The sequence below is a fragment of the Fundulus heteroclitus genome, chromosome 7 (genome assembly GCF_011125445.2).
Source record: "Fundulus heteroclitus isolate FHET01 chromosome 7, MU-UCD_Fhet_4.1, whole genome shotgun sequence".
NCBI lineage: Eukaryota > Metazoa > Chordata > Actinopteri > Cyprinodontiformes > Fundulidae > Fundulus > Fundulus heteroclitus.
Window position 1 is genome coordinate 17,409,381 of NC_046367.1, and position 15,822 is coordinate 17,425,202.

At 40.0% G+C, this 15,822-nt stretch overlaps 1 protein-coding gene across 1 annotated transcript in view; it reads right to left on the reverse strand.

Moving 5' to 3' along the window:
* clybl (citrate lyase beta like) overlaps positions 1-14,585 on the reverse strand; it is an 82,519-nt gene extending 67,934 nt beyond the window's left edge. The window contains exon 1 of the mRNA XM_036139065.1: positions 14,515-14,585. Coding sequence (XP_035994958.1) covers positions 14,515-14,558 — 44 coding nt within the window. The 5' untranslated portion in view covers positions 14,559-14,585. The remainder of the gene's footprint in view (positions 1-14,514) is intronic.
* Positions 14,586-15,822: the final 1,237 nt, after the last annotated feature.

Genomic DNA, 15,822 nt, shown 5'->3' on the forward strand with positions numbered 1-15,822 from the left:
ACAAGCGCCCAAAGCCGCAACCCAAACACCAGCCGCCCTTAACACAGTGTGTCTAATGCTCCTATTTAGCGTTTGGGGAGCAGCGGCGCGTGGCCTGAGGTTTTCGGGTGGGGAGCGAGGACAGCACCTAGCCTGACAGCTGTGCCCTGAACGGAGGACAAAAGCAAGAGGAAGTCCCGCATCAGCGAAGATGGGACTGAAAAGGCACGGCAATTTGCTTGTGGTCATTCTCCCATCTGATTTTGTCCATCATCCACCGTTCCCCTCTAATATGTTCTAATAGCGGCCCTTCTCTGCTTGTGAGGCATCTTTAAACGAGTTCTGTTATAAAAGGATGGCACGGGTGCTACGTCTAGAAGATCAAATTATAAACGACTAATGAATAACAGACTTTATTGCAAACGCAGCCAACACGGGCCACCTCATGTGAACAAATCCGTTTATTGTAGTTTACGTGTAATCTTTTCATAGTGGGGAGTCTTTTTTTTTTTTTTAGTCAGTCACTGTACATCAAAGATGAACAGCCTAGCATGCTGTTTGTGTTTGTAACGTCTGTGTTCAGTTGTTTAACATCACAGAGCAAAGCAAGTTTTTAATCTATTGATGAAATGAGTGCTCTCATATCAGGTTAGCCGCTAAACAGATAAAGCAATTGTGAGTATTTGCTTCGAGAGAAATGCTCTGCAGGTAGAATCCACTTTGGATGCGATGAACACCTGGCAAAACCACGAGGCAGCACATACCCTTCTGTCTTCTAAGAACAAAGCCTATCCTTGCTGTTTGTTCATAAATGCCAATTTTGTACATTTTCCCCCCCTTACACAATTTCTTTTCATTCAATGCGTTGGCGAGAATACAACGCTGACCCCATTTCTGTGGACAGCCAAGCTGATGTAAAAAAAAAAACAAAAAAAAACTTTAAGACCACTTAGCACCAATAATCAGTATGAATAAAAGCCCATTTAACATGACGTCTGCAGAGGTACATCAGTCTGTGGGCAGGGCTAAGAAAAGCCAAGGGGATAATAAGGACTCATTTGTTGTCACATCAGCCACCAGGCGATAATTATGCTGGGGTGAGAATTCTGAATCCTAAATGGTTTCTTTGATCTGAACAGGTGTTCGCAGATGGATATGTAAGATTATTGCTTTAATTATTATCGGAGATCAAAGCCTGCGTAAAGCCTCTGTCTGATTCTTAAATATTCAGTTTCCCACTCCATTTTTGAGAAATAATGCTAGGCAATGCTAGTAATCTCCTATGTGATTTGTAAGACCATTATATTGTGGTTACTTTTGACATGCTTGAGTATTCTGCAGCAAGGCAGCAGAGAGATCAATAAAAAGGTGGGAAAGTGGTGGTGCAAACCACTGTTTTTGCCACATATTTAAGCGTCTTTCTCAGAAATAAAATGGAAAACCAAATGTTTTGCTGCCTCTCATTAAACTCCCTTGAATAAAAGGAACTTGATGATAAATGCACAGAAAACCAGGGGGTTGAAATGGCACAAAAATATCGACTCGCAAGCAAACAGCTGCTAGTGCGGTTCCTGTGTGTGTGTGTGTGTGTGTGTGTGTGTGTGTGTGTGTGTGTGTGTGTGTGTGTTGGAGGACATGCGTGCGTGTTTGTTTTGGTTGGGTGAAGAGTCGAGGCAGGGGAAATGCCATCAGCTGTCAGACCTTTCAGAGGTGAATGGCTATAGGTTTACCACCACATGATGTAAATAAGAGTATTTTGAGATATAAAACACTAAATGTTAACATTCCTTAAACTGTCTCTTTGTCCTTTCGCTTATTTCCTGAACTTCTGGGGCTTCACCTGCCTCAGAAGTTACACAATTAAAAGTGTTTAATTATGCCATACTGTGAAATCAAAGTTGTATATCTACCTTCATAGGAGTCAACATGTGTTCTCCATTTCATCTGTAGCTTTGACATTCATGCCCCAAAAATCCGACAGCCTTCCATTACTAATTATGGTGGCGCCTCTGCTAAAAGCTAAATCAATTACGATCCAGCCAGTCGACCCTGTGCAACAGATGCATGAGCTGAAAGTTTGAGACATCTAAACACAGCATGCTGTTCTGTAAAATTCAACCTAAACTCCACCTTAGTCACACTTCCTGGCTGCTGTACAGAGATTACAATGCTCATTTATATCCTTCATAGAGCATAAAAAAAAAAAAAAGTGAACTGGGTTGTCCCAATCAGGGGTAACACCACTGCAAGAGCCTCATTAAATATTCATATTCATTAACTTTCTCACATTTTGGGACATTACAATCACCAACCTCAACATATTTTATTGGGATAGTGGTTTATAATTGTGACATGGAAGGAAAAGGATGTATGATTTACAAATCTTATTTTTTTTTTTTTTTTTTTTTAAAGATGTGAAAGAACTGTGGTTGCCATTTGTATTCAGCACCCCACCCGTCACTTCTGTTACAGCTGCAAGTGGTTTGCAGCTGTATTGGTCTAATAGATTGTCTAATAGTTCAAGCTCAGTGAGATTGGATGGGGGGGGTCCTTAACCACACCAGTGTTACTCTGGTTGTATGTTTTGGGTTGTTACCAGATGGAACATATTTAGCTCCATCCATTTTCTCCTCTGCTCTGTCCCTCCACCCTCCACAGCATTATGCTGCCACTTCTATGTCTCCACGTAGTTAAATTATGCAGTGCTAGCTTTCTACTACATCTGCATACAGAGCAACATTTCAGTCAAATCTCAGCATTTTTATTCCACACCTTTCCTGTGTCCTCTACAGGGCTACTGGCCATAGATCATCCAGTTTTCAGATTAGTTTTTTAATGAAACTGTGTTTTGTGAGATGTTCAGAGCTTTGGATAATGTTTCATAACCTAACACTGCATTAAACTTCTCCATAACCTGTCTGTTCTATTCCTACTCAATTTTATCAGGTTTTATTGTTAACAGTTTTTCTTTTTATATAATGTATTTTACTTCCATACAACTTTATGGTCTATCACATCAAATGCAGCTAAAATACACTAAGGTTTCAATGTGACAACATATGGAAATGGTGACCAATATTTGCTGAAACTCATGTAATTATTTACTATCGTCCAAGTACGGTTTAGGTTATTACAAAAACGTATCACCATTTAAAAGATGACAAAAACAACACTTCATGATCCAAATGTGGACTGACTACAGAGGTCACGACCACAAGCTGTTGTTAAATGCTGCAAACTGGGACAATCCAGTCATAAAGAATGAATAGCCATTAAAAGACTTATGTTAAAGAACTGCTGAAACACAAGTCAAAGTGTAAACAATTCGGCAACAACTAACCCTACATAAATAGGCACACAACGTTTTTATATTTAAAAACAGAAGATTTTATAGTTATCGACAAGAGACAAGAATTAACTCCTCATCAGACCTGTCTTTTTTAAATTTAGAAAGCATTTCCGACTTGATGTGCTAACAAACCCGAGGTAAGTTCCTCAGTATTTGGTTAGTTAAGTTCTCCAAATGTCTAAAATTTCCATCAGAACCATATTAAAACAGTCTGAAATGTAAAAAAAAATCCGCAGCTTTGGAACAGTGAGTGTCCTCAGAGAGCATTAGCACGGGGCATTATCTCGGTGAGCCAGACTATTCAGTAGTAAACACTCTGGCAATTGGCCTTGTAGTAAACTCTCGGCGGAACTGCCGCAGCAGAGCTCGGAGTGTTGTAACCTTCCTGGCACGGAGATGTGGGTCACGCTAGGCTGTCCTCTCCCTCACCCCGGCACCGCAGCCCAAACCCTGATGAGATTAGCCGGCCAGCCAGGCGCTCAGTGGTGGTAAAACACAAACACCAGCGATTACGTGGACATTAAAGTCCGATCCTCTCACACTTTAGCTCGGATCCCCTTGTGCGGGGTCACAAACAGGTTACTATCATGACTATGCTACCATTGGCATCAATTCTTGCAGATCTGTTTGTTGATTCCGATTAAAGACACCGTTAGAGAAAAACGATAGCAGACCCCGCCCCCCACAAAAAAAAGCACGAGACAGCGACACATTTTCCTTTCCAGCTAAAAAAAAAAGAAATATCTACATAACCTATTTATGGTGGTTGTTTACAAAAGTAAGAAGATGCTTATTTTTCCTTTCAGTGACTGGTTTGGCATGTTTGGGGCAATAAATTAATGACCACGATGATTGGAGCTTTGAGTAAAAAGAAAAAAAAAGAAATCGGTGTCCGAAATGGGATTAGGCAGGTTGGAATGCCAGGCTAATCACTCATCAGCGGCGGCCAGGAGAAACGGCCTCCTTAAGGAGGAGGGGTGGGTTTTTATAAAGCTTTGATTACTGCGCCGTCTTAAAACCGCATCCGATGAGTAAAGACAAGCACTGGTCCTCCCCCACGTTTACTGGGCCAGTTGCCCTCCTGGATTCCTGTAAATAAGTGATGTCATAGAGCTTAATGATGCCCAGACTAACCAGCCAAGGCTTGAGAAAAAAAAATACGGTAAATATAGCAGAGCTGGAGGGGAAAAAGAAGTAATAAAAATTATCAGTATTTAAAGAAACATGTCAAGAGTCTTGAAAAAGAGATTACTTCTCCATAATTAATCTTATTTCTCAATGGGGTGGCGGATGGTTTCAAAAAATGAGGAGAAGCGGCATCTTCATCTGAACGTAGACTTCCAGATCAGTAACAAAAAAAAAAAAAAGGTTGCATGGAGAGTGGCCAAAAAGAGACACACTTTCTCCCGTTCGCCCGAATGCAGACTGGAATTGACAGTCGTTTCCAGTTGCTACATTTAAAAGGGCCCATCATAAAGACTGGCGAGAGGAAACAGGATAAGCGCTCGAGCCAAAGCAGTAAAAAAAAAAAAAAAAAACTCTGGGAAAACTTGAAAGCCACACAAATGAAGTCTGTGTCTGCCATCTGGAAACGATAAACAAACAAAACCCAGCAGCCAAACAAACACCACAAAAATGGCAGAAGTAGGGGGAGAGAAACAAAAAGAGATAAAAACAAAAAAAAAAAAAAAGACAGAAATGGTTTCAGACATTTGGACTGCGAGTGTGTTGAGTGAATGACGGGGAGAGGGAGGGTGTCCGTGTTAAAAATGTGTGCGGCATGCATCATTAGCGGACACTGATGGGAGGACAGACACAGACACGGCCCTTTGTATAAAACAGCCTTTGATGCTAGGGAGATGGCCCTGCTGTTTGAATGTGTGTGGTACCACTGAAACCTGGTTCTAATGAAGTGCAGCGCTAACAGGAGGCTGCCTGTCTGCAACCGGCGTCGAGATGAGAAGTTACAAACAAGTCCCAAATTCAGCAAAATGCCAAAAGCAAAGGAGCTAGGCAGTTGCTCTTTGTTCAGAAAAACAGAAAGAAAGGCTTTTATGGTTTATTCTTATTCTTTTTTCGGGGGGGGGGGGTGTTCAGAAAGATACGTCATGTATGACCTGTTGTCACAGGAGGCTTTTTGAGCCATAGCACTGCTGTTAAGTACAGGAAAACAGCTGTGATGTACCTGAAATATTACAGAACGTATTCACGCTTAGTACAAAACACTGAAAGAAGAATTCACCATATCTGTATTCAACTAGGACCCTTTACCAGTACCCCTTTGCTGCATACTGCCAATAAGCTGGCTGAAAGAAGGCTACTAAACGTTACACCCTTGCTTTTAAGAGCGATTCAGCTACCTGGACACAAGAAACAAGGACCGTCATTGCATGGAACCTAAGGGTGTCTGCACACCCAAAGTGTTCAGTGCCTTTAAAACAAACTCAGGTATTTAAAGGAGATTGTATAAAGGGGGTGGTCTCAGTAACAGTCCTGGTTTGGGTCTAAAAAAAAAAAAACTCTAGAATGGTTAGTTTATTGTGCGTACATAATCCTTGATCTGAGACAGCAACGTACAAGGTGACCGCTGCAAGCTTGAGGCAAACACCTCCCCTTAGCCAGATACCCGTTGCATTGTGGGGCTGCGGTAGAGTTGAGAAACTAATAAACAAATATTGCACATAGGGATACAAAAAAAACAATCAACTTAAGTGACGATTAATGGTTAACTAAAGTTTCTTCCATCAATTAACTGATAACTGTCCGCTAAGACGGGCATTTTTTCAGTGTCGTAGTATGGCCGACATCCACCATTCTGATGACAGAAAAGCGGAGGGCATTACACAAAAAAAATGGTAACAAAACCACAGCTAATGGTGAGGGATTTCGTGATTTCATATAGCTTATTCTACTCAACTTATTTGTTTCTATTCAGTAACCTTTCTGTTTTGTTAGAGTTTATAAATATGTCCAAGTTTAATAATGTGTGAGAAAACCATTACTTTTGTTTATTCAGTCAGTGTTTAATATAGGGGGCACAACAGACTGTAAAAATTTTATGATGGGCCTCTTTTAAATTCAGCATTGTAAAAATAATTAACCCTTCATGTAATGGACAGACCCTCTTGATACAAGAGAAAACTGGGGGTTTTAAGAAAATGGCCTCGTATCGATTGCTAATCAGTTGATAAGATCAATCATATTTAGATTAGTTCAATCGATGACTTGCATCCATTCTTGCACGTATGCATTGTAACTGATAATGCTAATGTAACTTTCAAGATATTACTTCACACACTAAAGATATGATTAAATACTTTGTGTTTTAAACTAGGTCAGAACACAGCATATGCTTCCTGTATTTACATTTTGGTACCCCCCCCCCACACACACACACACACACACACACACACACACATATCTGACCAACAAACAGGCTGAAGGTTTGCAGTGACACGAGTTGGGTTGCTTGATGTTTTCTCTGTGTGAAAAAGAACCAAACCCCCAGAAAAAGTTTCAAGTCTACAAACTCATCAACTGATTGACATCTTGGCAAACTAAGTGGAGAAGTGAAAATGTTCTAAATTGAGAACCACCTCAAGCTCTCACTAAGCCAAGGCAACACTGTTTTGAAGCTACAGCTGCATGTCTGGCAAGCAGCTGACTGGATAAACTGAGAGCTGACAAATTAAATATGTTTAATATGAGTGTTTACACTGCATTTCTGCTAAAGTGTATGCATCAAAATAAAAAAAAGTTAATAGCATTCTTGTGACTGCAATAATCCATATGCAACACTGTGTTTGCAGCAGTAGGACTAATTGTTCTCTCTGTTTTAAATTAAAAAAAAGTTATAGAAATACTAGAAAGTGAGTAACCACAATCAAGAAACCTTATTCAGTTATAAAAAGGGAAGGCTGAATTAACTTTTTTGAGGTTGAGTCAAATATAGTTATTGTTTAGAACTAAAGTTTTAGTTTTGAAACAAAAGGAAAAGCTTCAATCGCATGTTTTTATTTCCAAGGGAGCAGAAAAATTAAAAACTTCACTAAATATTTAAAAAGGTAATTGAAGTTTTAAAGCAGGGCTGCAAAACTTTAGAAAAACATGAAACTCTGATATTTTTGTATAATGTGATGATCATGCTGGCTGCCTTTAACCCACATTTTCTTCTATATGTTTTTAATGATGTCCCTTCACCGGTGTTTGTTTGGGTTTTAGCCTCAAACTTGGCCAAATATATTATCTGCATGCAGAACAGATATTGTGCCAAAGCAAGCCTTTGCCACTCCAAGAATATTGATTTAATGATTGTGATTTGGTCAATTATCCAGCTCTATTGTAGATTAGAAGAAAGCTTTGCAGGCCCGTAAAATGTAAACATAACAGTGGAGATGTTGGAAAATCATTATAATTATGAATGCAGAAAGGTCAGATACCCGAACTCTTTCAAAGACTGCAGTGTAGGAATATAAAAGAATCTCCATTTCCATTGTTTGCTGTGGTCTCAATCACAGGGCTCTCGCATCAATTACTTCATAACTTGATGTCTATTTGAGGCCTTTAGCCTTGTTCTCTGCAGCACTTTGAAGATGTCAGACCACTAACTGCTAATCTTCCTGGATCAAGCCTTAAGGGCCCTTAGGCCCGGTAAACACCAAAAGATACTCAGCAAAATAAACTTTCCCCCCCTTATTTGCATGTCCACCTCTCATCAACATGCAAAATAAGTTTTTACTATAAAAAAACAAAACAAAAAAACTGAAAAAAAGAATTTAAATAGACATTAGAAATGCTTAGGTGCATTTGTGTAGACCTGACAAAGACATCTATAAATACTACAATTTAGCAGCCTATTTTGTGAATGCCAACTACCGCTCTGCATGCTAGAAACCATAATGACAATGGTGCTAACTTTACAAGACACCCTACATCTGTCTCACTCGTTGTTGCTCGAACTGTCAACTTGTACCTTCAATCTCGGTCTGAGGAGGTTAATGATTGAGAGGAAATCGTAAAGGATGTAAAAGGAGAAAACGAGCTATGACTGTTCTGGGGAACACACAAGCAATGGTTTATCCGAGAATGTGTTCTACCTCTGTATGTTGAGGGAACATGCTAGATGCTTCCATCATCGCAAGCTACTGGCAGGGCTTTAATAGTTTCAGCTTTCCAAAAGAAGATCATTTTACTCAAACAGAGGATATATAACAATCAAGGAAATCACAGTGGATTAAAACAAACTGTAGATTAACAAATAATGCAATTTGACAGAAACCTTATTTTACATGTTAGTAAAGACGCATCAAAATGGGTGTTGGTGAAGCGAATTATTTTCTTTTATGCTACAGTACATAGTATAGTCATAGTCAATAAATTGGAATAGGGGTTCCAACGAGGCTCATTTGTCAGATTAAAAGTAGCTTTGGAAAATAACAACCTCTAGGCATGTATAAAACATACTTTTCATTAAGCCCACATTTCTGTATCAAAACTGTATGTTTTTATCAATTTGATGTAATATTGCAATCTTAATTGGCATGTTTTCATTATATGTCAGCAAAATAATTCATTGTCACTAACAGACATAAGGGCATTAAAACAACAGCCTGTGAGGAATTCATTTGTATAATGCGTTTACCTTAGTTGATTGGGTTACTGAAACAAATTGACCTTTTAATAATATTGTAATTTATTGACTATGACTGTGGTATAGTATAGTCGCAACTGTGGCTTCGTGGGAGGTCATCTTGCCATCGGACGGTTGAGAGTTCTTGTCACATGTTGATGTGCCCCTGGGCAAGGCACTTAACCCCAAGTTGCTCACCAATCTGCGTATTAGTGAATGAATGTGTGTGCGTTAGTGAGGGGGGTTAGGGGAATGTGGCTCTAGTGTAAAGCATTTTGACTATGACTATGTATTCAGTCCATTTATCATTTTACAATATAGTAGATCGACTTCGTTCTGTATATGAACACAAAAAAATCAAACAAAAAAGGAAAAATGAGAGGTCCCTAACATGACTGGTAATAGAAATAAATTACATTAGGTCATCACTTAGTCAGCTCTGGGTCTCAGTTTAAAAACACATTATCAAAACAGAATTACTACATTAGTAAATGCTCATTCAATGAATATACAATGTACAATTAAGCATTTAATTTAAAAAAATCTAAATAATTAAATGGTTTGGTCTAAATCTCATCCAATTATGAAATAACTAACGATCAGATTAATTTTTAAGTAATAAATGTAACTAAAACATGTGGTCATTACTTAACTGAATTTACCTGGTCTCTTTGTAACAAGATATTTCTCACAGAAGAAAACTTGCTCCAAACAACAGTACATACGGATAAATACTATGAGATTCTGCAAACAATGTTTCCTTGACTGAATTCAACATACATATTAGATAATGCTTTTGGGGTAAAAAAATTAAAATTAACTGCCTACCCACTTCTCATCCCAAAGCCTACTGACAACACTGACACCAAGGGGTTCAAATAAGAACTGCAGCCTTGAATTAATCCATTAGAAGTAACCTCAAAGAACACACACCCACACACACTTTTAACATGCTTGAGGTATAATAGCAACAAGAGCAAGAAAAAAAAAAAAACATACAATAAAAAAGCCACACAAGAACACAAATCCCCTGCTGAGCTTGGTTAAATACTCAGCTATAAAAAAAAAGGGCCTCTCATTAGTGCTCTGTGTATCAGACAGGAAACTCTGGGTAAAGTACGCCTCATCGTCCTACATCTACCCACAGTCCACATGGCGATAAGAACAATACCTGGCTGTCAGAACGCTAGAACAGAACCGAGGCAAAGGACAGACACATGTATCATTGAAATCACTCATCTGAGCGCTTAATTGGTCAAATCAACCCCATCTGCTTTGTTACCGTTACTTTTAAACATTGCCTTACTTTATAACTCCCCCAAATTCTGACCCACCTACAGTGTGTGGAGACGCACAGAGGCGGCTGATTGGACAAACCGAGACGTGCAATAAAAACGTAACGATCCCTTGCCCAATTCTTCCAAGACGATAACCTAATCGCTCATACTGGCTCGCGTCTGCGAGCGAAAACATCGCTTTCCCCCCCCCACACGTGTTGCCATTAAAAACAGAAACTGTTTCCCCAGCTCCTCGTCTCATCCAACCCCCACGTTCAAATCCTTAACCACATAGACCGCCCGTTAGCCAAGTCCGCCCCGTGTTTTGGGAACAAAATTCTTTTGTTACAATTGTTCGCACATTCCTCCCTCGCCGTGTTTATACAGATGCGGCTCCATGTGCTCTCCGGGGTCGCGAGGAGTCCCGCACCACGGCCCGAAGATGTGCTGTTGATCAAAGGCGCTCGGGCTCGAGGAGGAGCGCTCCTCTTTGGTTGTTTTTGTTCCCTTTCTTCTTCTTCTGTGGGATACAGGTTACCGTATCCATCTGCTGGCCTCGTGTACCCACCTTCGTCGGCGCTGGGACAAGTGTAGGCCTCTCTCTCTCTCTCTCTCTCTCTCTCTCTTGCCGTCTCGGCCCTGTTTACTCAGCTGGCTTCCACGCCAAATCGCCAGGACTTTGTTTTCGCACAGCAACATGTGTTAACTTAATGCTCTGTGATGGATTTCAAAGGCAGGCTTAGCTGGGACGACAGCAGGTTGCGGGGCAATTTATTGATTCCTTTGCTGAAGATATAAAAAAAAAAAACAGTTTTTATTTGCGAACAAAAAGAAATAAGAAAGGAAAAGAGAAACACCCCTAAGAAGTTTCGGCCTCAGAGAAAGAAAGAAGCAAAAGCTAATGCTGTTTTTCCCGAGCTGTGCAACGAAATGTCGAGAGTGGATTAAGCATAAAATAGTCCAAAAGACATAAAGGGTCAAAGTTACTGGGCCAACCTGCTCATCCCTCCCCGTATGTGCAGAATTTGGTTACAAAGCACCCAGTGGATGTTTTCTTGCTTGATTGGATTATGGCCACACACCTTTAAGCCCAGCTTCCACCACCAATCAATGAGGAAATGAGGTGTCAACACTCGGCTGTTTATTCGACACTCATTTATTTTCCTACCGGAAGCCAAGAAAAGCTCGGCCACAGAGGTCTGCCAGATGGGCGGACGGCAGCTCGGTTAAGGGCTCAGAGCCGCAGGAGTTACGTTTTTACTGTGCGGAATTAGTGACATACAAAGAGTTAATTTTCTTTACCGTTTCATACATATAAACCATAAACTCACTGATGCATTTCTTTTTTTTTTCCCCCCCACTACGTGAATACTGCATACCATCACACATATATCGTGAGATGGCTTTGAAACCTCAAGCTGCGCATCCATTTGACAAAGCAAAAAAAAAAAATATATAAACGTTGATGAAAAGACACCAGAAAGTACATAATGCTTCCAGTCAGCATGAAGTGCCATCAACATTAAAATCTGCACAGTAGCCGCCACTTAAAACAACCGGAGCAATCGAAAATTCCCCTACCGGTTTAAGCCCGATGCCGCATGCATTACCGCTGTAGCATGAATGCCAAGCGTCTGCACTGCTTTATGCCCTTTCTCTTAATTGAAAACGTTATAGGGGTGCATTACACTTAGGCTTTTTATAGGCTGCGCTATAAAGTCCTAGCAGGCCCTGTGAGGGGAAACTGCCCATTAACTTATAAGGTCCAGGCCTTGGCTCACTTAATTGACAACCTCTAGGCTACTTTCATCACTTTTCGACTTCATAGTGGCAGCCGACGCTTCCTCCAGGATGCAGTTGCATCTTTGACATGAGGGTGTTTGTGACAAAGAGCAGTCTGCCGCCAACGCTGCGACGAGAGCTCTAGGCTGTCCATAAAAACAAACACACGCATTCCTTCTGAGAGGGCTGCATTTAATCACCCAACTACCGGGTCTTAGAAATACTTGTCATAATTTTGAACGTACCCCCCCTTAGTAAAAGGCTTTGCTTAGGAAGGCAGCTGCAGTGCATGTCTGCAAACGATAATATGTGGAAAAAAGAAACCTGCGAAGCGGCAAGTTAAAAATGGAGATGGCCGACAGGGACAGAAAAGAACGGTATCTGCAACCTCTTTAGCTTAAGCAGAGCGAGAACAGCGTTAAACACTCAAAGATAGACCTACCAGACTGGTGTGAAAGTCACTTCACACTTTAATTTAGCGAGACTGTCAGCTTTGTGCCCCTAGGAATTTATGCACCCTCAATTAGACCCACATGTCACAAGTTGTAGCCGACCAAAACAGAACCACCCTTAGAATATTAAAACACACTCAGCCTGCTGTAACCGGAACTTCAGCCGCTGTAAGTTTGTGTCTGCAAACGTTTGTTGTCCTCTCCCCGTGTTCCGCTTTAAGTGTCTCAGCACTTTCGGGCTAGCGGCGTAAATAGGAAATCGCTCTTAATGTTCTGCCTAGTAAAATAAACGTTTATATATGGACATCATAGGTTTGCTCCCGGGGTGGAAAGTTTTTACCAGATATGTAATATCGTAGCATCATGTCGCTTGTACAGTCATGCACACGGCATATTTTTCCTCACATCATGGTGTAAATCAGCTGCTGTACTTCCTGTTTAACTTGAATATTGCATTTTATCTGAATATGTTGTATTATCAACAATTGTAGAATACTTTTTTTTTTTATATATATATATATTTTTTGCCTTTCTAATAAGTTCTCCGTTGCTTTAGAGCTCAACTCTAGATTAGCTTGTTTTTCATTACTTATGTGTAACTCGGTCAATGCAATGTTGCCACCACCTGAATTTCCTCGTTGTGGGATAATAAAGGTATTTTTTTACCTTATAACATGTGATCAGAAAGATGAAATCTATGAAATGCAATGTTTTTTTTTTTTTTATAGTAAAGAATAAATTGACAGGAACAAAGATTCCAAGTCTCAAATTTGTCCGTCCTTAACTGTACAGTCACATGAGTACATGATAGCTAGTTTTCATTTTAATCAAGATGTTAAAAAAAAAAAAAAAGCCTTTTTGGTTCCGCCTAAACCGGAGGCTGTCGTTGCTGCTGCCACCCAAAACGATGCTCAGCAGATCCAGACACTGATAGACTTCATGGATGGGAGGCTTATGACTGTACTGAAGAGATTGGTAAGTATATAAGCTACTGATTTATTGCATTTTACTTTTGTTATCCATCCATCCATCCATTTCCTAACACCTACCCCTTGCGGGGTCATGAGGGATGCTGGTGCCTATCTCCAGCTGTCAATGGGCGAGAGGCAGGGTACACCCTGGACAGGTCGCCCGTTTTATTTTATCATCTGTGTGGTTATTAGAAAATATTATGTTTGTAGTTTGCACTCTGATAAACAACAAGGGAAATGGAAAATGTTTGATTTAGTAGTAATTCAGAACAACGCCTGCCCAATATTTGCACTCACGCATAAAAAAAAACGCCACACTGCAAAAACGGATCTAAAAATAAGTGAAATGTTCTTAAAGTTAGTGTTTTAATCCTTGATTTGAGCAGGTAAATGAGATTATCTGCCAACGGAATGAGTATTTTGAGCCCTAAAATAAGATAATTAGACATCCTGCACTTAAAATAAGATGGAGATGAATTGTTCCTATTTTAAGTGCAAACATCTTATTCCATTGGCAAATCATCTTATTTACCTGCTTAAATCAAGGACAAATACACTCATTTTAGAGAATATTTTACCTATTTCTAGTTCCGTTTTTGCAGTGCAACGCCTGACTTTTACTTACTGAAACATTCAAGTTTGAGCTTCAGTAACATTTTGGATTGGTTCAAGAAAATAAAACTAGCCTAAAAGCACGTAAACACAGGTTGTACATCACAAACACATTCCAGTCCCAGAATAGCTCCCAATGATGGCATTCATGATGTTTACTTCACGTATTGCATCTGTTAAATGTTACCACGGCCAAAGTTGAGAACTGCAACATGTTTCACCATTTCCTCCAGCTCGTTTTTTCAGAGACTTTGACCTTAAGCATGTCAAGTGTAGCGCAACGTTCTCTGCAACACATTTGTAGCCATTCAGATTCAACCCCACTGTGCGCTTCTACGGAGCCAAAAAAACATGTAAAAAAAATTCAAGCGACCGCTGCTACCGTCTCATAATAACAGCCAGAAACGCTGTCACATAACACGCAGCAAATGAGAGCAACGTAAACATCCAGAAGCACACTTACTGTGGAGCAAGACGTCTCCCTGCTCTGACAATGTGCGCCGCCATGTTTTTCTTGTGACGCACGAGACAGCGCGCAGCCATTGGCCTCAAAAGATACTCCCACGTGCTGCTTTAGTATTTCAATTGGACAGACAGTGAGGAAGGGGCGGGGCTTGGACTTCAGCGAGCACATGGTGAGGTAAACAGAGAAGATGTTACTCAGGGCAACTAAACAGTTCATAGGAGACAATTGATAGTGGATTGGTTCTAAAATAAACAAGAAAATGTAATGCAAATCTTTTTTTTTTCTTATACACTGGCGTCTTTCTTAATCTACTATGCCCTTAAAATGAACCAGATAGTTTTAAGCTCAGACAGAGAGAGCTTTTTGGACAAGGCAAGTCACCACAGGAGTTGTCTCTCACAGCAGTGGTGAATTACTACCACCACCATCAGCCAGGTCCTGGTGTTGTGGACAAATGACACACAGGATTTCCAGTGACGAGTTCTGCAGGGGACTGGCTGCAAATGTCAGAGTTCAAGGGCAGTTTTTTGTGAGCCTAGTTTGTAGATGTGTGGAGGCGCAAATGCTTTACTAACTGTAATGCATGCAGACTAAGCAGCCAGTTGTATATGTTTTATTTTTTCTTTTCCTTTCTTTTTTTTTTTGGTCATTTCACGTTTTCCCAACTTTGGGGAATTAGATATTTTAATTGAGAATATATAAACGGTAATAATATGACATTTCTTCCGGTCATTGTTGTTTAATGTAAATTTCTAACCAAATGGACACAAAAATAGGTACTGTTATGGAAACAAGCACACACCTTTCCATAGTCATGGAGGAAATGATAAAAAAGCAGGATGGATGGGCAGATGGATATGTCTAAAATATATAAATTTAAAATATTCTATGTTTTGTTTCTTATTGAGCATGTAAAAATACGTGGACCAAAACTAGTGGACCTCACTGGCGTAAGAGCAATCACAGAATTCATTTATTTTGTATTAATTTTCAACTAAGTGTGTACATTATACCCATTTGCAGTTATGCTCAATATAGAGTAAAAGAGACATACAATTATTTTAGCTGATTTATTCGTTGGATTATTTGCTCTCGTAGAGTCTGCTGTTGGCTGGCTATCAAACTAGTACCTTGCCTACAATAATTTCTTAAAGCCACGTTAGCTTGATAAAACGGATGGGTAGTGCTCCTTTAGTTTACAAAGTACTGTATGATTCACCATGTTATTTGTAAATATACTATGGACGCATATTCATTGTGCCAAATTTCTCTTTCTTTAAAGCAAAGGAAAAGGGAAGGAACCCT